The 25,917-nt window shown below is 41.0% G+C and overlaps 1 protein-coding gene across 1 annotated transcript in view; it reads right to left on the reverse strand.

Annotated features, from left to right (window-relative positions):
- Positions 1–25,917, reverse strand: part of KLHL32 (kelch like family member 32) — a 202,836-nt gene that overhangs the window by 77,514 nt on the left and 99,405 nt on the right. The window contains exons 4-5 of the mRNA XM_004580366.3: positions 22,972–23,079; positions 1,622–1,720 (exon numbers count right to left, since the gene is read on the reverse strand). Of these exons, the coding sequence (XP_004580423.1) occupies positions 1,622–1,720; positions 22,972–23,079 (207 nt within the window). The remainder of the gene's footprint in view (positions 1–1,621; positions 1,721–22,971; positions 23,080–25,917) is intronic.

A 25,917-nucleotide genomic window follows, 5' to 3' on the forward strand; every position in this document is an offset into this window, starting at 1 on the left:
TGAACATCAAGAATTAAACTCAAGTGTGTAAGCCACTTAATATCTCATCTAATCCAACCAATGGAGTACAGGAAAATATCCATGAATTTCTGATGTGTATCTGGAATTCTTATTTACTGAAAAACTCTAGACACACATATACACTCACTCATGCATGTCTGTGCTCCTTATAATACACATCATGATAATTAACAGTATTTCCCATCTATGCAAGCATGGATACTGATTATTATCTGATATGGAAAAACTGTAGGTTATTACGTTGCGCAAAGCTCAAGTTGCAATATTTGATGTAGAAATGTCAAACAAATGTAATTTCAATTTCACAAGTCAAACACACTTGGGGAGTCTTGTAACCTTTCTGTGTGATTCCCATTTGCTACTGACAGAAAATTATTAAAAATGGCTTTCCCATTCCACCCAACTATATTGTGGGGAAGAGAAAGAAAACCAAGACAAAAGTAGCTAAACATTTACTGTTAGACCAAACGTGATAAGATAAGGATAAAAATTTCATATGTTGTATTTGAATTGCTCATTGGTTGAATAAGACTAGCACTCCTCACATTCTCCCTGGGAAGTACCAGTTTCTATTTTCCAGGGTTACTGGGAAGATGAAATAAGATGCTGTATTTGAGAAAAAGCTCTGTAGACTGCCTAATGGGTAACAGAAGCTAATGATGAAGGCGCATTTAGAATCCAAGAAAATGATTATGAAGGAAAATAGAGTAATTGGACAGGAAAATAAGATTTTTCTGCTCCCTAATAACCATGTATCATACACATAGATAGAATTAAATTGTGTGAGTATATTTTAAAAATTAATTTTCACTGCTAGAATGCTGTAGTAAATGCAAGTGAAGGTCAGACCAGTGGGGAAAAAAAACTGAAGGGTCCTAAAATAGAAAGTTAGCTCTTGTCTCTGTAAAATCAAAGAGCTTCACAGCCACATTGTCTGCCTAACATGGTCTCCACCACCTACTACACCAAGAGTTTCATCCAAGAAGAAAAATGGTCCTTAGAATCACAAAGGTGTGTGCTTCCTAAACAATTCTGCATCAGGGCAATGGGATGCAATTCGAATTTCTGACTTTGAGATCTATAAAAACAGGCACGGTTGTTATGAGGACTGACATGCACCTCTGTGAACACACAGCAGGTGCGTGGCATCTGGGAGATTTGTCTTCTTTCCTCCCTCCCACAGAGTTTTTCCTAAGCAGCCAGCAAATCGGCAGAGGGATGGATAGAACACTCATTCCTTCTTCAGCGTTTGCTGCTGGGGAAGCTCAAGGGATCATGAATTATACTGCGTCATATATTAACTACCAGTACTGAAAGGCTCAATGACAACTCAACTGCTCTTACATCTGAGGTTGTTTCCCAAACAAGACAACATGGCTTCACACCAGGACCATTTCTGATGGGCAAGGGGTGTGCAGGAAATGTCCACTCTGTGACAGGACCCAAGCACTGCCACAGAACTTGTTCCAGAAATTCTACCACCACAGGCCACCCCCATCCCTACCTTTTACTTGACATTGGGCTTCAGTGGGTACAGATTGCTCATCTCTGCAGGAGAAAGGATTGTGAAGAGATAGCAGCATCCTGCAAGGCCACATACCTGGATGAGATAGTGAGAACACAAATTGAGAAGTTCCAGAAGTTGGAGATGACTTCCAGCTGCCAACACATCCTGGATCACGCCTGGCTCCAACAAAATCTGTTTTTTTTTTAAGGGAAAAGAAAACTATCAGTTACATTGAAATTAATAGGTGAATATATGGTATTATGCTTAAATTGATGCTTTACATGTTCTGAGCTCCTACTTCTGCTCATTAAGGAAGTCATTTCTTTCTCTTCTGATGAATGAAATGTGATCTTTATTCCAATAACTGAATTATTTCATTCCTACATAAGCTGATAACCACTTTTGTGTGTAAAGCTATGCGCTTAATAATTTTTTAAATAGAAAAAGAACAATATGAACTTCTAAAACTTTGGCTTGTGATATTGTTGTATAATATTAAAAGTACCTTAGTCCTCTGAAGTGTATTTCAGAACTTTGTGCCTTCGTAGATCACAGAGACAGCAGGACTAACAGGTGCTTTCATGAAAACAGTTGAACATTTCTCCTTGTCATAGGAGACCAGAGGTTGATACTATTTCATCTTATTCCTAAAGCCTAAAACAGGAAACTTCAGCCACAAACTTTCATGTTTCTTTTTCTACAATTTCTCCAATCTTTTCTGTTTGAAATAAGAGATGTACAACAAGTAACATTTTTCCGAATGTAAAGATGGTAAAAAGCAAAAGATAGTAAAAAGCAAAAGCTCTGGAATGACATGAATTGGTGACATAATTTTGTTTTCTGCTCAACTATGTGCCTGCTCCGAAGTGCTAAATAGGCCTGGAGAAAAACAGACAACTGTGTTGACAAAATTCACTATCCATGTATGACTACAAGTGCAAGGAGGCCTCACTTGCCACCCCAGCCAAATCCGATGCCTGGATTTGCTTGAATCAACTGGGAACTTGTGAAAGCTACAAACTCCTGCGTGCATCTCTGGTACCTCTGAATCACAACGTCCAAGGCGAAGTAAGCAATTTTTCCACAAAGCCCAATGCATAGTTCTGATACATGAGGAAGTGAAAGCAACTCTGACGTCATCCCTACACTCTTCTGCTCTGGGTTACACATGCTCCTTTCTACTCAGGCCTCTGCCTCCTTGCCTGCTCAGGGCCTTGGTGTTTACAACTACAGTACCCCTAGTTCAAAAATGCAAAATCTGATATGCTTCCAAATCTAGAACTTTTTAAACATTGGCATGATGACTTGAGTGACAATTGTATACAGTGGAGCGACTCTCTAGCTGGGGAGCACACATTGCCCCTGCCGGCTTTGCCCACTCCCTCCCTTGTTCTCACGTGTACTGGTTGGGCGCTGTGGACACATCTGGTACAGCTCACTTCACCTTGGCTTTCTGTAATGTGCACTGGTATGTGTTGTGACTGAACCTGGCCCGATCCACACTCTGTTCTGGTGCTCAGATTTGCCAGCGGGTGATGTGGACTCATTCAGCCTGCTCTGCCTCCGACCTATGCCAAACGTGTGCTGGTGGGTATCTTTCCCTGGTCTGGTCTGGGTTGCTGCCCATCGTGGCTCTTGTGTTCACCTGCAGGGACTGTGTCCTCACAAAGAAGTTTCCCAAGCTTCTCCATCAGAGCCTCTCCCACTGCCAGAACTTATGCATACTAGTGGGTCCATCGACTTGCCCTACTTAGTACACCTCCTGTCCCAGCAGGAACAATGGCCTTTCCTGACTGGCCTTCAACCTATTCTGGTTCTTACTGTTAAATGTTTCAGCCCAGCCAAGGCTGGTCCATACCCAGACACAGCTTGCACAAGGCTCAGTAGGGGCAGAGACCTAGCCTAGTCCATCCTACATCTACCCTAGTTCTCCAGAGCATCAGATGGTGCTGGATCTAGCCCAGTTTGGGGCATCCAGCCCCAGTTCACACTTGTACCACAAGATACTGCAGCCATATTCAGACCAGAATGCAGCCCCAACTCTGGCCCCTGCACTCACCATTGGGAACTTCAGCCCAGCGAGAGTGTACTTTCACAGCTCCCCAACCAGGCCTATAGCCAGTCATAGATTATGTGTATGCCAGTGGTTGCTCTGATCCAGTTGGCTTAGCCCCTTAGCTGTCTCCACCTTTGCCTTTGATGCTGTGGCCTAGTATCCCTGGCTCATGCAGACCAGTCGGTGTAGGGGCCTAGTTCAGCATGACGTGCTCCATCCTGATTTCTGTTCTTCCTTGTGAGTTAAGGTTTCCTTGGCCCTGCCTGGTCCGCCCCTTCTAGTTGCAGCTTGGCCCACCCCACATCCTATTTTAGGATGCACATTCAGGTGCTATTGCCTTGACCTGCCCAGACTACTGTTGGTTCCTTTATCTGTGAGTGATGGCAGGTTCCATGGTTACACCTAGCTCAGCCATCACCACTCCAACTTGTGAGGTAAGCAGTGGAACTTGTATTTCCACAGGGTTGGGCCCACACATCTCTCACAGAATCTACCTTTGTACCTGGTTCTCTTGCGTGCTGGTTACTATCTTGATCCTGCCAAGTGTGACCCATCCCCTGTTCTACCACTCAATCAGGTACTGGCACCTAACCCTGCCAGACAGGCCACCAGCTATAGCTTTCGTGTGGACTGGTGTATGGCAGTCAGTGACGCGCTATGCTAACAGCCCATCTCAGGATTCCTATGTGAGCTGGTGAATCAGTCTGGCCCAAATAGATCTTATGCACTCTGCCCTCCAAACCACCAGGTCTCAGTCCCCATGCTTGCAAGCAAGTTCCTTGACCTAATCATGGAGAGTCACCCAGGATTCATCCCTCACCTACACTCACACTGGACTTATCCATGGATGTTCCCAGGCAGCAATTACATACCCCAAAAACCCTAGAGCTTGCTGCCGGGCAGCCAGCAGGCAGAACCTGGCGCCCAATTGATGCAGCCCAACAGCCTAGGACTTGCTCACCATGTGGCAATGGTGTCCTTGGGCTGAGTCCTAAGCATTGGGTCCAACCTGGCTCTGGCACCCTTCGCAGCTGCCACACTGCAGAAGGCTCCTTTTGCCCCAGCCCTCTGGCCGAACACTGCCCAAACTCTTCCTGCCTCAAGAGGGTGGCATTAGGGGCTTAATCCAGTTCCCAAGATTCCCTCATGGTGTACTTACACTGAGGTAAGAAATCTCTCAGGCCTGGGAATGCCTAGGACTCACTCACCATGTGGCCACGGTGTCAGATTTGCAGACAGGCTTTAATGCAATTGGAAATAGATGAAGGCGAGAAATGAATTCTTGTTCCTAGGGTCATTTGTGTAGAATATTCTCTCCGGGGCTTGGCATAATGATTCTATTGGCTAATCCTCCCCCCATGCAGGTGTTTTACTTCCCACCCAGCTCCCTGTTTGTGGCCTAAGAAAGCAGTGGAGGATGGTCCAAAGCCTTGAGACTGTATATCTGTGTGGTAAGTGAATCAGTGGATGGAAGATCTTTCTGTAAATCAGCCTTTCAAATAAAAGCAATTTTTTTCGTTAGTCAGTTTTAATCAGTATGGTATTGCTTAATGTCTTACACTTTTATTATTTTATTTGTTTCACATTACTATTATTTTTAAAAATTGTACGATTCAGTTCCATAGGTTCTAGGGTTTCCCACTCTCCTCCCCCTTACTATTGATTTCCCCTCTAGTATTACAATGCATGGTCCTTCATGAACATTCATTAGTCCATCATTCTGGTATTGAAGTGTTTTCCAACATTGTTGACATGGACAAATGCCAGGAAGTCCAACATCCTACAGTCAGGATATATTCAACAGTTTCACTGGGAGTCCTTCTTTGGTCTGGATGCAGAGAGGCATACTGCACTATGTCTCCACATCTGAACGTATCAGTTTCCACTACACTTCTATTAAACAATCCCCAAATACAGGGCCAGAAAACAGTCCACAACAGGGCAAAAAACCAGAAAATTTACATCAACATGAAGCTAAACAACACGCTACAGAATAACCAATGCATCACTAAAGTGATGAAAAAGAAAATCAAAAACCTTGTTGCAGAAACTGATGCTCCTGCATGACCCAGACAGCGCTGAAGAAATGACAAAAAACAAACAAACAAACAAACAAACCAAGACTGACAACAAAAACAAGAATATCAATGCTCATGACATGTAGCAAAAACAGTGCTGAGAGACGTTTGCAACCTCAGGTGCTTACAAACAAAATGTCTCATATGAATGGATGATCTATTAATGAATCAAAAGGATTTGTTGAAAAAGACAGAAAAGAATACAAAGTGCGAAAAGCTAAAATTCACAGCAAAAATAATTGGATTGAAACCAAAAAACTACAAATTGAAACAAGAAAGAGACATTCTGTTAGAAAGGCAAAGCGATCCCTTAGGCACATTAACAAAGAAGATTATGAGAGTAAAACCACTTAAAATTAGAGATGGATGAGAAATGGTTCCGACTTTGCTCTTTACTTGGGTTATGACACCGTTGGTATAAGCAACAGTAGAGGTTCTAATTTTTTGTTGTCTAGGTATATTTAGAAGTTTCAGTGGGAGTCTACTTTCATTCCTTAGTAGAGATGCATTTGGTTGATTTTCTTTGTTTCCTGGTAGTCTGGTGTCTATTATATCCTTCAACACACACACACACACACACACACACACACACGTCTTCTCCCTGCCTCTTACCACACTTGCATGCCTGTGACTGAATACAGGAAAGTGAAGTTGAAGGAGTGCAGGCAGACAAAGGTGCCCGGTTCGCCTCTGAGTGTCCAGGCCTCTCCTAGGAAGAGTCTTCAAAGATGAAACTGGAATCGAGAGGCGGGACAGGGCAGCCCAGAGACCTCATCGTATCCCTGTTCTTTTTTCCTTTCAACTCATCTTCCATCGTTAGTAGATATCTACCCTCTTGATTCTGTCTTCCTACTCTGTTTTCCCAACTTCCTACATTTTCCTTGCCTTTTGATTAGCTCCTGGTAGAGACTGCCTTTAATAGACCAGGCAAATCTCCATGTGACCTCCTTTGTTGCCTGTGAAAAAGTGAGTTGTCATTTTCAGAAAATGATGCATCTTCAGTTTTCCAAATCCATCGTCCTCACGTGCTCTTCAGAAGCTTTTTCAGTTACTGTCTTCTGAGCTTGTAGACAGAACAGACTGAAGGACATTAGATGATTAATGTCTTTACTACACACACGTACACATGAAGACAGGCACTTTTTAACTTAAGCAAGCAGTTAACTGTAAATTGTATGTGTCTGATGTAGTTACACATAAAAACTGAGAAATTTCTCTACTTTCCTAGAGTTTTTATTTTTATAGTATAGGAAAGTGGCAAATTTTCACATTTTTGAGCTGACGACTCACCAAGTAAACTGAAACAGTGAGATATTTTAGACTCAAGGCTTTATGAGTAAGTCTCTCTTTAAAGAATTTTTATAGATGGAACATGGAATGTAACATTGGAAACTGCCGACATGCTGGTCTTTGTTTCAGTCTCTGTGGATCATTTATCCACCAGGTGGCGCACAGGTTCAAGGCAAAAGCATTTTCTACTTCAGGTGCTGTGACTGGATAACTGACATCTTGTTTACTTTTAAGCAAGGAAAATAACTTAAATGTGTGGCAAATGTTAATAAGTGTTTCTCTGGAAGCATCTGACCTGAGCAATATTTGTAAGAATTCTGTATAAATCAGCTAGTTCAAAGAGTTTTTTCTTCTATTTAGAAACTCTCACCATGTGCCTCAATCTGCTATTACAAACTTAGCATTTCTGCAGCCCTCTGGTTCCCTTGATAAAACCCAAAGTCCCTGCCCCCACCCGTTTACACACAAGCGATACCATTTTCCCCACTTGAATGTCTTCCTTTTCAGATCTTCATTTTCTGTGTCCAAATTCTGCTAATTCTTCAAAAGTCAATTCCAAGTCCATTCCCTGTACAAAGCTTAGCAAAACCTCCCATCCAAGTACTAACCAGGCCTGACCTGCTGAGTACAAACAAAAAATGAAGCGTCAATGAAGTAATCACAAGAGGTGGCTAAGAACTTGCACTGTTATAACGTATTGATTACTCAATACTATGTCAATAAATTCTATAATGTTGTAAATTGTTGTTGATGTTGTGCTGGGGCTTCTAATTGATCGGGACGATATTCTGCCAGCTCTACCTTCAGACCAGAGAAGGTCTCCCTAAAAAGCTGTTGAATTTATCTGGACAATAAGATGCTGGACTCTATGCTTGGTATATGATTGCAACGAAAGAATCTAGACTTAATTTGAACTGTAATACTGCAACTAGGTGGAGGAACCCACCAAGTGGGGGGAGGACATGGGGAGAGGATGGGGGAATCCCAAAGCCTATGAATCTATGTCACATAATGCAACGTAATTAAAAACAAACAAACAAACAAACAAAAACACCTCCCATTCTAACCTCCAGCTAGAATTAATCTCCTGGGACTCGAAACTGCCACAGCCGCCCTGTGATCCTTGGACTCAAGATCATCCTATCTGGTTTCCAGTTGTAGATCTTGGTTTCAAGTCATTTGCTGGCAGAACGAGTTTCAAATTAGTTAGTTACGTAACATAGGCAAGTATTGTGGCAGAACTAGTTAAGATGATGCTTGAGACATTGTTCCAGCCACTCTGTGTCCAATCCAGCTCCCTGATAATGGGAGGAAGCAGATAAAAGCTCAAGTGCTTGGTACCTGCCACCTGGCGGGAGACCAGGATGGAGTTCCTGGCCAAGCTCCAGCTAATGTAGCCATTTGGGGAATAAACTTGGTAGATGAAAGATTTCACACACACTCTCTCTGTTTCTGTCACTCTGGCTTTCATACACATGAAACAAATCTTTTTAAAAAAGGTTTTTGAAGACTAACTTTAAAAAGTGCATGTGTATCACTACTACTTCAGAACATTTGCAGGCGTGATGGAATAAAAACTTGAGCTATGTGCTCAAACGGAAAGACGGGAAGAGAGTCAAATGGAATTGTCAACCTGTGATATAATTATTGCTGACACTCTGCAAGGCACAGGATGCTGGAGAATTTGGTGGGGATGGCTCATTCCATTGAAAAGAACTACAAAACAATTCCTCATAGGGTAGCAGGACTAAGCTCTCTTTTCTTTTTGGACTCTTGTTCATTACTACAATTCTGGTATTGCAAAGTCCTGAGCTCAACAGTCCTGTCAGCCAGTCATTTCCATCTCAAGCTTCTTCATTATGTTTGAATGAATAAAATATAATATTTCATTATGTAAAGATAATTATATATATTTAGATATGACTAATAATTTTAAAAGCAGAACACATTTTTTTGTAATTCCTAATGCTAAGAGAAAGAAGTAGTTCCAGCAATTAAAATGTAATAAAACATAAAGGTCACTGCAGGTTAAAAAAAAGTCAAATCAATTATTAAGATTTACTTTTACAATCAGTGCTTTTTCAAGTATAATGAATACAGCAGCCTTATTAATGAACTGGGGTTTCTCGAGAGTGAAGTTAGTTTCTTAAAACGCTCTCAAGACTAAAGAGGAAATGTTACTCTAAAATGCTAATGTTAAAAGGCAGAAATTCCCTGAAAAAGAGAATATGACTGATTCCAGTGCTTGTGAATAGGGATTAGTGCCATAAAAGCAGCTGGCTGGCAGTCCTAATTTCACTGAAGAAAGCTGGGAGATGATTCTCAACCGATATCCAATTGCATGTAGAACCCTTTGCTTTATAAGCAATGGAGGTAAAGGTATGGTTATAGAGCCACTGGAGGGACTCCAGAAAATCATGGACCCAGTTTCCTTTAGCATCACCATCTTTATTTTAAATTCAATTATTCTTATTTTAAAGGCAAATTCACTACCAACCACAAGAAAATTTACCCATTCAATGAGAAAGTCTTTTCTTAACATTTGCAGCTATTTCAAACACCTTTCTAGGAACTGTGAATATGATCACAAACAAGGCAGACACTTTTCCCTTGGTACCATGTTACTCAGTGTCTAGTTACTAGCTGTCTGGATCGACTGTAGTGCTATCAGCAAACTGATTTGGGGGAAGACCAAGGTTCCATTGTGAGTATATGTTAAATTTGCAATGCCAACCAGTCACCCCAAAAGAGGAAGGCATCAAACAGACACAAATATAAGTCTAGTTTGGAAGATACGATTCTCAGACTAAATTTTCCTAGTATATATTTTTGCATAGCCTATAAAATTTGGATTGTTTTGCTTTTCTCCACTTGCACTTAAAAACTGTAACTGTACATTATAATTAACCTACTATTCTTCAGCTCAGTTTTAGAATCTCAGAAAAATTTAACTAAAGTGCACACAGATCACATAAATCTCCTGCTCCCACACGTATGTAACCTTGCCCAGTGTCAACACTTGCCACTTAATGGTACATCTGTTATAACTGATGAACCTACACTGCCACAGCACTGTCTCCCCAAAGCTAATCAATTACATTAATACACATTCCTGACTTTGTTATATTTTATGGGAGTTGAAAAATGTATCATGATATGTCTCTGCCCTAACATTTTCAGACAGATGAGCCTCATTGGCCTAACAATCCTCTGTGCTCAACCTGTTCATCACTTCCTCTCCCCCAGTCTTTGGAAACTACTGTCATTTCTAGTGTCTCCATAATACTGCCTTTTCCTGGCTGCATATAGTTGGAATACAATGGGATACAGCACTCTCACCTTTTCTTCTTTCATTTGATAATATATATTTCAATTTCTTCCATGTGTTTTTATGCACTAATTCATTTTTTCCGTGCTTAACAATATTCTATAGTACGGGTTTATCACAGTTTATTTTTTCCATTTACTTACTGAGCAACATCTTAGCTGCTTTCCAAGTTTTGGCAACTCTGAATGCAACTATTGTAAACACCCATGTGCAGGTTTTTGCATAGACCCAGGTTTTGAGCTCATCTGGGCAGACATGCTCAGCACAAATTTTACAGTCAGTTTTTGACACTAACAAAATAGCTCTCTGAAATTTTGACTGGGATTGCATTGAATCTACACATAAAGTTGGGGAGGACTGTCTGCTTCACAATATCATGTCTCCTTATCCATGAATATCTCTCTCCAAGTATTTAGGGCTTTTAAAAAAAATTTTTTCAGAGTCTTGCAGTTTTCCTCACATAAATCTCATATGTGTTTTTTACTTTCATTTAAATATTTTATTTTGAGGTGGTACAGTCTTTTTTTAAAAAATATTTATTTTATTTTTATTGCAAAGTCAGATACACAGAAAGGAGGAGAGACAGAGAGGAAAATCTTCCATCCAATGATTCACTCCCCAAGTGATCACAATGGCTGGAGCTGCGCTGACCTGAAGCCAGGAGCCTGGAACTTCCTCCCGGTCTCCCACGCGGATGCAGGGTTCCAAAGTTTTGGGCCGTCCTCGACTGTTTCCCAGGCCACAGGCAGGAAGCTGGATGAGAAGTGGGGCTGCTGGGATTAGAACCGGCTCCCATATGGGATCATAATCCTGGCACATACAAGGCGAGCACTTTAGCTGCTAAGCCACCATGCTGGGCCTGAGATGGTACTGAGTCTTAAGAATGCTCTTAACACTTTTAGTTGAAAAATCTCTAAAAATGAGTAATATGTTTTGCTACATGGAAAGTATATGAGCTCTCCCACCTGGGATTGGGCAGTGTTCAGGCAGCCGGCTTGGCTAGACTGTAGCACCTGCCAGCAGGAGCTGGAACTGGGGCCAGGCTGTACTGAGGCAGGTTGCTCAGTGCAATGGTGGATGCTGGAATGAGGCGAGCCATGCCAGCCTGAGGTCAGTAGGTGTCGGGTTTGTGAGTTCCAGGGGTAGGGCATCTGGTGGGGCTCAAGTCACTTGACCTGTATCCTGGCACCCACTTGCAAGGTGGATGCCGGGTTCATGAGCCTTGGGGACAGGGGATGCTGCGGGGCTCCGGTCACCTGGCCCAGGTCCTGGGGCCCGTGTACGGGTGAAAAAGGTGGAGCAGTATATGCAAACCCTGATGCACTGGGAGAATATGGCAGCTCATGGGGTACCATAGCAGAGGAAGAACTGAACAAGTTGGACAACTACCCCAGCCAAATGATGACAGCAAAAATCTGGGTTGATGGAGACTTCAGGTTAACTATGTCAGCCAATGGACACTAGCCGAACTGCCTCACCCTTAGTCTTACAAAACTGACAGCATTTCAGAACCACCCAAACCACTTGGAACATGCTCCACATCGGGACCCTGGGTTGATATCAGGTGCATGTTCCCCATCCCTGGTTACTGGAACATCTGGGAGGCTGGAAGTGGCTTCCCCCTTTACCTCTCTCCTTCTTCCAGAGACAAGAAGAAACAGAAAATTCCAAAACAATGATTTCACCCACTTTTACCAAACCCCAATCCTTCCCACCCTGATCAACCATGTAATCATCATCCAAAATAAAAAAATTAAATAAAAATAAAGTATATAAAATTCTAATTTCAGCTTAAATAGAATTATATTACAACATAGTCATACATAGTTATTACATATTTGTCTCTGGTAATGTTCTTGCTACACCACAGCATTGAATATTTGTAGCAGTGACCCACTAAGAGTAAATTATCTACTATCTGGCGTCTAACAGAAAGAATATTCTGATTTCTGGTCTTAAGTGTAGGTGAGGGTTAGGAACCAGCAGAGTAAGACTTGAACCAGATGATGTGGGTCTAGAACACACTGCTCAAGACAGCTGGTTAGACTAACCAGACACCACTGAAGCTCAAGGGATTCAGAACCTGTGGAGGGAGGAGCAAACAAACGCACTCAGAAAGAAATGACATGGGTGGGAGGGTATAGGAGTGGCTCCCAAAATGAGCCCATAAGGTATGTGTGAGCGTCTATGAAGGTTATGTTGAAGGAAGCTGAAAAAGTATTTTTGCCAGTATTTAATTGAATATGGCAATATTTGTAATTGCCAAGCGTAGTTTCTGGGGAATGCTGAAGATAAAAATCTCCCGACTAGATGAGGAAAAAGTGGGTGATAGATGAGTAAAAATGAGAAAGAGCAAATCTATGTAACTCTTCCCTAAGCTCTGTTAAGAAGAGAAAAAGAGAAATACATGACAGCTGGGCCTGGCAGCAATCCGAACACTTGAGCCACTACTTGCAGCTAGTGCACACCAGGAAGAAAGATCGGAAGTGGAGTTGGGACACCAATGCAGGGCTCTCTGATAGGGCACGAGGGTATCCAAAGCCGTAGAATAACCGCTACTACAAACGCTCATCCCTAGAACATGCTTTATTTGATGTGGGAAGCTGCAGGAGTAGAGAAACTGATGAAGGCAGAGACGGAGGTGAGGAGGACAGGACTGACGTCTGAACACGTAAGAGGCAGCAGCATTCAATGATTGTGATTAGTACATGACAGCCAGGAACACCTCTTTCACTCAAAAAATTGAGAATACACAGAATGAATTCAGAGAAACAGAGCAGTTAAGGAATTGAATGGAGGAAAAATGCAAAGGTCCTTCCATTTTCTCAAAGGGAAAAAAATGGTTTCTTTACAGTAAGCATATTGTAAGTAGGACAGTGGTGGGGGCAGCAGTATTGGAGAACAGAGAAAGGAATGAGACACTCCTCAGGAAAATGAAACACATTTATTAGAGTAATGGGTGAACACTACTTGGAGAAGGTGAATATCCAGCTGAGATTTGAGATCATGGATTTGAAGTAAGAACAGCAACCTTTTCCATGTTGTGTCAAGCTAAGATCCAGCTTGGTTTCCCGTCTAGAAAAGGTCTGTGCCTTTTGGGCTGAGCCAAATATTTCTACCCTGACAGATATGTGCACATAGTGATAAGCAGCTTAGATAAGTTTTTCAGGAGTTGTATTGATTCAATGACTATATTAATTTGGTGAACAAATGATTGCCTTCTGATCCTGCAAAGTACAGTGTCAAACTTAATATCTTCTTCTTAGGAAGGTCTTCTACAGAGTAGCACAACTCAGTGATTCATACTTTGTTTGAAATTCAGATATTTGGTTTTCTGATTTTTTTTGCTTAAGTTAAGTATAAAATTTAAATTCCTTTAGCAGTGCTTTTCAGTGGAGTCAATGACACCTCTGAGGGTAGCAGTTTGGAAATTTATGCAGACATTTTTGTCTGTTTCAGAAGTGTGGGCACTAATGCCATCAGTAGGTAGTGGCCTGGGGAGGTCAGATGCCATGCAATGTACGGGGCAGTCACTAATGCACAAAACTACCCTGTGGCCTAAATACTGGAATGTCCTGCTGCGAATGCATTAGTGAAAAAAGGCATAGGCCCTTACTCTGCACTACATTTAAATACCCACCCCCATTTTTTTTGTTCTTATTCTGTATCAAGATGCACTGAATTTTCCAAGAATACTAGCACCATAAAAACAAGGTGAGATAATTCCTTTGTTTTGTTTGGAATTTTTCTGGGAGCTGTTCATGCATTTGGAAAATTGCGTGACCTACAGTATGTCTCTGTAGTATCTGTATAACATTTCTGGCTCGGTCAGTATTTGTATGCAGCTGTCCCAGGCGTGGTGACACTCCCTGCAGGTGTAGACAGGCAGCTACGCTTTCCGTGCTTAGAAAGAGCTGTGCCCTACTATGTTTATTATGAAATACACATGATTTTTATTATAGACATTTTTTCCTTTTGTTTCTTCTTTATATGTGACCAGGGCATTCTACTAATATCTGGGATTTGCGTAGGCAAGTTACATTGTCTATAAATTTCATTTTGGGAAAGCAGTGGTGGCCTTTTTATAGTAAAGCCTAGCAAAAGTTGAGGGTTACCAAACCAGGTGGAGAGAATCTACTTGGTAAGGAATCTTTCATGTGTATAATTTCTTGGAGACACAGCAAGAGCTGTGCAGTACACAAGTTGACACTTGGATTACGACTGTTCTCATTTCCTGAACAAGGGAGCACATTCAGACACTTTGAAAATTCATCAGTACACTGACATCTTCTAATTAAGAAGTTAACCAGAACTCTCTACAAAGTAATGATTTTAGGGAGTACCTAAAGACAGGGTCAGAATTTATGCAGGAAACAATCTTGAGTGTAGCCAACATTCATAAATTCCAGAGATGAAGAAAAAACACAATTGTAATGATTTCCTTTTAGGAGTATTTGAAGACAGAGTTATTGGCTCCCCAGATACACACAATGGGTGACAATGTGTGTGGCAGGGAAACTTTCTGCTGAAACATTCAAGAGGAACAAATGCACGCAGGTACAATATATGTGGGTTAATTCACTGTTGCTGGCTGCTGTGTACCAGCCATTTCTACTTTTTAAAATTTCAGTTCTTTCTACTTTTAAGGACATAGTTAGAGAAGAGCGGGTTGTTTATCGCCCCCACTTCTGACAAACCATTTCAAAAGCAACAAGAAAATATTTCCCTTTCTAGCTCCTATCATGGCAGTGAAATGAAAAGCAATACAGAATTAGAAGAAGAGTAGATGAAAAAGTGTGCCAGTGCATTTCAATAAAAAATTTACACAGTGAAGATGCAGCTAAAAACAAAGGGGGCACACATATCCTTATGATCTAATGTCATCACAGATATCAGGATTCCCTCACAGTATTATCGGTGAGCATCTTCTGTCCGTCTGATGTAGTATCTCGTGCCAGTGGGTTCCCCTGCAAAGATTTGTGCCAAGAAAGATTATAAATGCTGCAGGCATACTATTCAGATACATTTTGTTTCATTATGTGGCTGAACTTAATAATGTCCCAAAAGAAGACACCTGTGCTAATGACTCAAAGGAAGCTAGACTCATGTGGCAGAATCTAGGATACCTGACATTTTGAATGCTGACAGTTTTGGAGTCCCAGCTTTCTCTCTTCCACGCTTGCCCATGCTGCCTCCAAACCATGTAAGCCCCAGCTTGGGTAGAGAACTTTCATCTGAGACCCATTTACCAACTGCAATACAGGCCAACAACAGACAACATTCTTTCCTCTCCCGAGCCATCTCACCCATTCAAATGAAATTTTGTATGTATGTGCACGTGTTCCTCTTGAGTGCTTCACCAAAAAGTTCCCCGATCTCAAATTTTATTATCCATTGTGTGCATCTGGATTGTTCCTTTGCTATGGTAATTAACTGGAAATTCAATCTTGAAATAGTTCTAAACAGAAATTATTATAATTAGGTTCTTTCTTGATCTGTTGACTGTATTCAAAATTATTTCCTAAATAAATTCCAACCCTTTCTTTAGGGACTCATATCCTCTTGGAAATGCCGCTGTCCCCAGATAGCCTCACTATGTGAGCAACTAACCTTCTCATACTCTGATGGTGATGGTATTTGTCGTATGTGTGTGCAGTATCACTACTCTCCAACTGTATCAAATGTTGGGTGGCTGAGAGGGTGGGCACAGATGTTTCTGCTGAGTAGATACAAGATAATTAAGAAACCTCAAAGTTGCCAATTATTATGATAGTGCATGAACAAGGATGCATTTTTAAAAACATTGGAATATTAGCATTATTGCTAAATGAGAAAACTAATCTCAGAAGTGTGGCCACAGTTGCATTCCTTTACACTAATGTGCTGAAGAAACAAGTTTTGAAAAATTTCAGCTTTTGAATAACTTCCCTTCTGAGTTCATTCTGACCAAACAGCACACACAGATTAAATAAGGGAGAACAAACTGGCATGATATGGAGATGAGCTAGAACTGACCCTGCTCCATGTGGAGGAAGTCCTTCCACATGACTTCATTTGGTCTCCATCAACAGTTCTCCAAGAGAAACAGACAGGCTTTTGACCCTCTGGAGCTGTTCATTGTTCTGCAGCAGACAACGGTATAGTACTGGGAGTAAGTCACAACTTGGACTTCTGAGCACCTCACTTCACACTGTTTCACAATAAACAACTAGATCCTAACTTTTGCTCATAATCTATGAACATCAGATCACTAGAGGGTTAATTATTTTGACATGCTGGGTAGCCAGAACAATTTAACTGGGCACAGAAGCACCATAGGTAAAGTTCGTGTCTGCTCAACTTAAAGATGGAAGCAGAGCAATGTTGATAAATTGTGATTCTTGCAAAATGCATGGGATAAAAAGAAATTTTCCCCAAGGAAAATACCAGAGTTTGAAAAGTTTCGAACACAAACAAAAGAAACTGTCACTGATGGAACTCACTCCTTCTTTGTTTCACTCTTCTCAATTTTTTGTGTCAACATTCCAGTGATGGACACTGGCACAACTCAGACAAAAATTAGGGTGAGAAGAAAGCAAATATCTCTTACAAAGTTCAAAATATTCTTCCTTAGAATATCGATTTTAGACTGTACCCTCCAGGGCCTGTAATGCATGGTGGCCCCTCAGAGGGCATTCACTTGCCAGACTTCTGCACATATTGTTAGGTCAAGAAAGAATTCTGAAGCTAAAATATTTAAAATATTTTAACACTGCTTCCAAGAGAAGTGTTTTATGAAAATTTGTCCTAGGGCTGGGCGTGATAGCCTAATGGCTGAAGTCCTTGCCTTGCCTGTGCTGGGATTCTCATATGAGCACCAGTTTGTGTCCTGACCATTCCACTTCCCTTCCAGCTCCTTGCTTCTGGCCTAGGAAAGCAGTTGAGAACGGCCCAAAGCCTTGGGACCCTGCACCTGTGTGGGAGACCTGGAAGAAGTTAATGGCTCCTGCCTTCAGTTCAGCTCAGCTCAGGCCGTTGCAGCTACTTGGGGAGTGAACCAGTGGATGGAAGATCTTCCTCTGTCTCTTCTCTCTGTGAATTTGACTTTTCAATAAAAGTAAATGAACCCGGCGCGGTAGCCTTGCAGCTAAAGTCCTCACCTTGAAAGAGCAGGGATCGCATATGGGCGCCAGTTCTTATCTTGGCGGCTCCACTTCCCATCCAGCTCCCTGCTTGTGGCCTGGGAAAGCAGTTGAGGACAGCCCAAAGCCTTGGAACCCTGCACCCATTTGGGAGACCAGTGGAAGCTCCAGGCTCCTGGCTTCAGAATGGCTGAGCTCCAGCCTTTGCGGCCACTTGGAGAGTGAATCAGTGGACGGAAAAGATTTTCCTCTCTGTCTCTTCTCTCTGTATATCTGATTTTCCAACAAAAATAAATAACAAAAAAATCTTAAAAAAGCAAATGAATCTCAAAAAAAAAAAAAAGAAAAAGAAAATATATCTCAGATCTGCTACATGTGCAACCATTTATCTCTGCCATGCTATGTCTATAAGCAATTCTCATGGGAACTTTTCCCTTACAAAGTGACACATTCACTCCTGAAGGGATGCTCCATGGGAAAGCAGTTCCAATCAAGACTCCCATCATTCTGCTGTCTGGCCTGATGCTCAGGTTTCCAGATAGTATTTTTCTGTAGAGAATAAATAGTCTCTGTGACCACCAAAATTCAATGCTACTAGGTATGCCTTCTCAGGGTTATCTTTAGAAAAAGCCACAAGAACTTATCAGGAAAGCAAATGAGAATGAGAAAGAAAAATTTTCGCTATGTAGGATAAGGTATATTAAGGAAGAGGAGTTCCTTCAGTTTTGACTTCCTGGTTTTGCTTTTCTTTTTATTTCCTGTTTTACTTTCCTAACTATGTGAATATGTTTACCTGATTGTTCATATAGCTAGAATTTTTTATGCATTGATAGTTAACATCAAACTTCTCTGGATGTCCAAAAGATTTATTAAAATATCTACAATAATGTCTAAATTATATAATGTTCCTTAGGAAAATGTCACTGAATAATTATTGAGAGAAGTGTTCCTAGGATGGGGGCCCCCTTTAAATTCTTCTGTGTTGATGAGAGGCCAAAAATTGGAATTATTTGGCAACGAAAGGAAAACAAGGCAACACAGATACCAAAGGAAGAAATGGGACTTAGCTGGTTCACGGCTGACGAGCTCAGTGTACCTGGAAGTATAGGAGTTTTAAAAGAGACTACAAATGTCATTATCATTTGGTGCATAGTTTTTTTTTTCCTTCACTAGGTCCCTAGGGACTGAATAGAGCATCATTTTCTAGGAAAAAAGAAGAATTTGAACAGGTCAAAACCCTTACTCCATGAAACTGAGGTGTTAACCAGTGCTTGGGTTACAAGCATAGCCCTCCTTTCTTGACATCATCATGGCCAAAGCATCAAGCACACATACTGTTTGCTTCCGTTTTAATCCTAAGGCCTTTGAGCATGAAAGTCGTTCCAGTTTCCAAGCAAGGCTTTTCACAGAGAACAAAAAGTTCTCTGCTTCTCAGTGGATGGCTGTATGTTTTGTGTGTGTTCACTTTGCTTTGTTTTTGGTAATACCTGATTGCTCCTAGGTAGCTGGCTTTTTCCCTAGGTTTAAAGGAAATTCCTAGTCCCAAGTAACATATCCACCAGTCTTTTCTCCTTTTGTTCTTCTAAAAGACTGATGTGATAAATGAAATCATTCCTTCGCCACAGTTGGAGAGTCAGCAGAATAAGGAATCTCAAGTTCATAAGATGGGTCCTCCAGTATAAGATAATTTCATGTTTTGCTGGATTTACTTTGTGGCTGTTTTCTCCCTAAGGCATATCTACCTAGTGATAGCTTATGTCACACCATTTGCTTCTGACCCTGCTTCCAGAACAGTGCCTGTAGAGGAGAAGCCTGGCCCCTTTGTCTTTCATGTCTGGTTCCATTGTAAGCGTGGCACCTGTTTATACTTGGTAAGGACACCCACAAGGGATGAGATGAATTCCAAGCAGTGTCCTGGACAGGATGTGCGTGGAGGAAGGGCGTGTCTCTAATGACACTATGACGGAGTGTGCTTGTGTAGTTCTGGGATTGCTAAATTGGTAGGAAAAGTGCATGCATTTTCAGAGCATATATTACCATTAGGGAAAAGGTTGTTTCTTCATTAAAGTTTCCTGGATGAAATCTGCAGGCCAATTTTAAAGAAGGCTATGCTTTAGAGCTCTGTGTAGGAGGGACACGCACCCATCGTTACACTTAGTGGTATTCATTCATCACTCCCACTCTGTACTTCAAACTTCTCTCCAAGACAGCAACAATTTTCAGGCACTTAAAATCCTTAAATTTTATACTGTACTTACTACAGCTGAATAAACATATAATCAGCTGTCAGTAGAAATCGCTGTAAGTAGATAAATCCAATGCCAGCCCTGAAATTTTATAAATCTATATACATGGCATGGTTAAATGACTACATGCCAGTGAATGTCTGTAATAGTAACCGGGAATGAAGGATCTGAGGAATTATGCTTTCCTTCACATCTCAAATTTCCCCTCTTTGTTTAATTCTAATTTCAATACCATAGCAACAACAAAAAGCAGCTTTTCACATTTCCCAACTATTAAATTTCATTTCTTCCCTCTTTGTCTCTCCTCCATGGTCTATGTTCCTTCCTCAATGGGAATACTTTTACTGAGAAGTCATTTTGATGCTTTTGAAACAAAATTCCTTGGCTGTTGGCCAGGGAAGACCATATCAGCTTCCACTTTGCAGCAAAGAATAATCAAATGGATAATACAAGTGGAACAACCCCAAAGGCTCCTAGACTGAGTGTTGGAAACACACAGTTTCCAGGTTGGGAGACAATGCAAATAGTTCAGCCTATAAATATCCAAGCATTTCCCTGCCACCTTCAACCATGTATAATAAACATAGCTTGACTTTTGTCTAATGGCATAGGACATTCAAACAAGGCAACTTTATTTGACTAATTGGGTCAAAATGTACCGAGAAAAATGATCTTAGTCAATTCACTGCACCTCCCTGGGCTTGTTGCCTTAAAAATGGGATCACCCAATTTCTCAGAGCTGTTTTAAAGATGAGATCAAACAATGCACATCAAGTTCCAAGTGCCGTACCTGGCTGCTTTCAGAAGGTGATTCATGAAATGTCAGCTCTGGCCCCTTGGCTACACACTGAGTGGGTGAGTTGCTTCTGTACACTGCAGGCTGATCCTGCTCTATGTGTGCACAATCAAGAATGGGTCTGGAAGAATGACACGGTGGTGCAGCAAGTTAAGACTCTGTCTGTGACCTGGGCATCCCATAGCCTCCAGCTTGCATTCCATATACTTTGTTTCCATTCCAGTTCCTGCGAAATACCTGTGAAAGCATTAGAGGATGGCTCAAGTGCTTGGGCCCCTTCCACCCATGTGCGAGACACAGGCGCAGTTCCAGACTTCAGCCATTGCAGCTATTATGAGAGAGAATCAGCAGATGGAAGATATCTTTCTCTGTGTCTGTTTCCTCTGTAACTGCCTTTCTTGTAAAGAAATCCAAAAGGCCAGAATGGGTCTCTGATCTCTAGAAAGAATAAATTCAAATACAGGGCTGACCCTTGGTCTCCCCCTTGCTTCTCTCAGCCCCGATTTCCTTCTCCTTCCCTTTGTTTCATTTTTTCTTTTTAAAGGCACATAAACTACCTATATGCTGTTACTCATCTTTCTGTTTTTCTAATAGAAATGGAATCTGAGTAAGCAAGGCATTTGACTCTTGGTCAGTCACACATAGCTGTCCGTCTGCAAACTTCTTACCTCTTCCAAGGCAGTATATTTGCCCCCTAAAAAGTCTGTCAGCTCCTGTTCTATTTTTAGCTCACAATTCACGGTTGCTTCATGCCACAGGGAGTACACATATTTATAGGCACACACAAACATACACACTCATAAATACACACATGTAAATGGTCTTCAAGAAGGCCATGGAATATGAAGTTAAAAGCTAAGTATATTTTGAGCAAAATTTTAAAAAATCAGTGCACAGTTTTTTCAGAATATGCATTCTGCATACACTTTTGTGAAGAGTCTGTGTGTGTACGTGCCTGCATGAGTGTGTATAAACTTGGTCATCCTGAAGGAAAACACAAAACAACCAGAGCAAGCAATATGGAGGCCACATAGGTATTTTTATGTGTGTTTCACCACTTATATATTTCAGGTCTATTTTGCCTTCCCAGTCTGTGACCTTTTGTTTGCTAACAATTTAAATATGTTTTACACCTTATAGCTCTAAGTTTAAGCAATTTACTTGTGAATGCAGCAAAGAAAAAAAACCTCCTCATTTACATAAACTCCACTTTAAAAAAAAGTAGTTATGTCATTTTCATCAATGAAGGATGAGCTATTAGCTATTAAACCCCAGAAATAGGCACATGTAGGTTCAAGCACAATTTGAGTAAAAGAAATAAACACACACAAGATACAATTTAGAGTTGATATTTCTTTACAAATATAATCCAGAAAGCATAAAACACAGTATTAACCTACCTCATTAGCAATATATTCTGGTAACTGAAAAACAATTGCCTGCTTTAGTTTTACAAGGCATAAAATTTGGCTAGACTAGCACTGAATATGTGGTTCATCATTTTTATTTTCCCTGTAGTACCTGTTACTTGATGGGTAATTTTTTCCCTTTTTTCCCACTTTGTTGCAGCTGCCAGAAGTGCCTCAATTATTCTTTGGCACATATCGTTCATACTAACTTCAGAAAAGTGAGCAGACAGTATTATGTATTTCAAGAAAAAAAATTTAGTGAAGAGATGGAGTCCCATACATCCTTTTAGACTCATTGTCAAATTCTCTGAGAAATATTGTACTGATGGTGCAGGGGTCCTCACTTTTCCCCCACTGTTCTATGTTCTGCTTCCTGTACAAACCACATTCCAGTGAGGATATATAATAACACATTAGCCTCTTCAGCTCACCAGGACATGAGCCATTTGAGAGAAATTGTTCCTTTCTTCTCCTTAACCTTCTCTTCTTTCTCTTCTTCCACTTCCTTCCCCTCCTTTTTTCCCTCTCTTCTTCTTAGCAGGGACACTACTGAGCCTGAATTGAGTTATTTGATAAATTCTCAAACATGGATAGATGTCCTCGGAGAACTCTGTTACTCTTGTCACAAATTTAATGATGAACAAATTAGGATATCAATGCATTACGTTCTCATATAAGTGTCTTAGAGGCTGAGGTATGTGTGCAGGCAGGGTGCCATATACAGGACCCTGCTTTTGGAGCTTTAATTTTTGTTTTAATTTTCTTTTCATTTTTATGACAAGAATGCCAGGAATGAATCACTGAGTTTAAATGGTAGCTGAGAATTCAAGCTATCTGAAAAGTTTTCTTTATGACAGTTCTTTAGAATATTTTTGAAAGGTGCCAGAAAGCACTTGACTTCAGATTAAAATACTATGTGTACTGGATCATATTAAAAATTAAATTGCTCTATTTAACTTTTTACTACTTCTGTTATAAAAATTAAGTGGACGGTGAAAAAATGTTTAAACAACAAAATGAGTGACAAGAAGACAATTCAACCTCCTTCTGCAAGGTTACTCTGCTCTGTTAAGTTGTAGCTAGAGTGGAAAGCCTTCCGGGTCACATTTGATACCATACCTGTCCTGTGTATGCAAACTCCAGTGCCTGCTTCAAGCCAAGGCTGGTTACACCATGTAAATTCACTTCATCAGCTCCACTTTCCACCATACAAAGGCTGAACATTGCCTGAGGTCAGGAAAAAAACAGAGACCAAATTATGTGACTTAGCAAGGCAGCAAGTAAAGATCCAGGGGAGTTTAGAAAAGAAAAAGCTGTAAAGTTAAAGATGGATCTTGATCCTTGAAATGCTTCTACAATGCTTCATAAACGCAAGTCACTTCGATGTCCTAATAGTCACGGTAACAATGCACACAACAGTGCATTCCTCACATATAGAACCTCACTGCAGGTGACCGCTTAGGCCCACTCACATCCCCTGTTCTCTGCAACCAAGTCATTTGTAGCCACCCTGAATATGGCAAGGAAAGTGACTTTTTCTCTCTTGAATTCCTCTGACTTTATTTTGCCTCATTTAATGACACATCTGTTCCTTTCATCTACCTGTACCACACATTCTACTCCTTTGAGTCTCAAAGTGTAGCATCAACTGGGAACTGTTCTGAGTGTACATTCTTAGGGCCTTATTCCAAACCCTTAGAACTGGATCCTAAGAAAAGGCCCAACACTCCCCAGAGTGGAGTAGGTGGACAGGAGGAGGCTTGTATCCCAAACCCTGGAGACTCTTAGATCCTCACCAAGGACTCTCATTACGGGCACCAAGAACTACATTCCAACTGCCAAGGAGACCACGAGTAATTGGAGTGCCTTCGGAAGCCAAGAACTCTGAGGTCATCCACTCCCGTTTGGATCTACCACATGGGATGGAAGAAGCCCAAATCCTTCTTCACAGCAACCAGTGTCATTGGAACAACAGCCAGGAACCCTGAGTGGTCCGCAGAAACAGAAGAACAGTAGGCTTCCTTCAGGACTAGGGAGAGGAGCTTTCTCTGGTCCTTACTTAGTTCTAACTTTGGATCCCTACCCTCTCTGGCAATGACCATCAGGATCGCTCTGGAGCCCCCCACCCCAAACACACACACACACACACACACACACACACACACACACACACACACACACACACACACACAAATTAGAATAGATAGACAGAGAACAACAAGGAAAGCTCAGAACCAGACAGGAAACGGTCAGCACGGACTCACACATACCTTACGAGGTAGGACACAAAGATTAGTGACTCCTCACTAAGGGACTGAAGATTTTTCTGCACACCCCTCCTAAAACTGTTACGCACCTCAACTGTTGACATATGCCTTGTTAGAGTTATAACCCAGTTTAGACTATCCTAAAATCTGCCAAATTCAGCAAAATTACGCTTCAACACTATAAACTGCTAAATACTAAAATGAAAATAGACACGAGACAGCTGAATAGTACCTATAGCCATTTTAAGGTGTATAGCAGCTGATTCTGTGTATAAACTAAAATTGAAATGTCAATGAAGTAGTCACAGGATGTGGTTAAGAACTTGCATTTTTTTAAACATATTGGTTACTCAATGCCATGTCAAGTAATTCCATAATGCTGTAAATTGTTGTTGATGTTATGTTGTGGATTTTAATTGATTGGGATGATATTCTGCCAGCTTTGCCTTCAGACCAGAGATGGTCTCCCCAAGAAACTGTCAAATTTATCTGGACAATAAGATGCTGGACTCTATGCTTGCAACAAGAGAATCTCAACTGAATTTGAACTGTAATACTGCACCAAGGTGGAGGAATCCATCGGGATTCCTCCCATGGGGGGAGCAAGGGGAGGGGTTGGGGGAATCCTAGAGCCTATGAGACAGTGTCATATAATGCAATGTAATTAATAAATAAAAAAAGAAAGAAAAGGCCCAACAATCAATGCGGTAATGGGACCTGCAGGTGATTTTCATACCTGCTACAATATAAGAGCTATTGGATAAGTCATTCAGTGCACACCAGCTTGCTTCAAAAATAATTCTCCAAACTGTGAATTTACTGAAAACCTGTTCTTTTATAAATGATCAGTTTTCAAATGAAAACTATAATATATTTCAAAATTGTCAACTTGACCACTTTCGTGGTTTTTTTTCAAAACAGGACCAAATATTACGTTAAGTTGTACACCTTTAATAAATTTAACAAGTGTGGAATACATTCAATACACTTAATATGCATTATTTGAAAACCTGTTCTGCATAGGGAAGAATTAACCTTATCCCAGCAAAACCCAACCATTTTGCTCTACTAGGCATTGATCTCTAGAACCCTGAAAGATCTTATTTGATAAGCGTATCCTTATTATGCCTGGGTCTGTGGCCACCAACACTTCAACAATGTGATTTATGGTGAACAGAAAGACAGATCCTGGATAATCACTTATGTATGAAATCTGAAGTAGTTCAATTCGTGTGCCAGGACTAGGGGAAGAGGAAAATGAAGCATGCTGATCAAGCACCACACAGTTTCAGTTATGCAAGATGAATTAGACCTGTTGGCACGGATGTGGGGAATTCAGTATGGGGGTGCTCAGACAACTGAAAATTGCTCTACCCAATGACCCAGCTATCCCACTCATGGGAACATATCCATAGGAAATGAAACATGCATGTGAGAAAGTGACCTTCAGCTCTATGTTTATGGCAGCATAAGCCACAATAACGAAGATGTGGAAACAATCCCGATGCTTGCTGAAAGAGGAATGGATAAATAAACTGTGGTACATGTACTCCATGTAATACTATTCAGCCATTAGAAAGAATAAAATTCTACCATTTGCAACAGAATAGTTTTAGCTAGAGATTATGCTTAGTGAAACAAGCCAATCCCAAAAGCATAATTATCGTGTATTCCTCTTTCTAATGTAAGATAACCTTTATGCAAAATACAAGACCAATAGCTATATAAAAACATGTAAATACATATGTTCATCTAGAAAAACTGTGTAGTGGAGACCAGCATACATGGAAGTGAAGAT

The sequence above is a fragment of the Ochotona princeps genome, chromosome 1 (assembly GCF_030435755.1).
Source record: "Ochotona princeps isolate mOchPri1 chromosome 1, mOchPri1.hap1, whole genome shotgun sequence".
Taxonomy (NCBI): Eukaryota; Metazoa; Chordata; class Mammalia; order Lagomorpha; family Ochotonidae; genus Ochotona; species Ochotona princeps.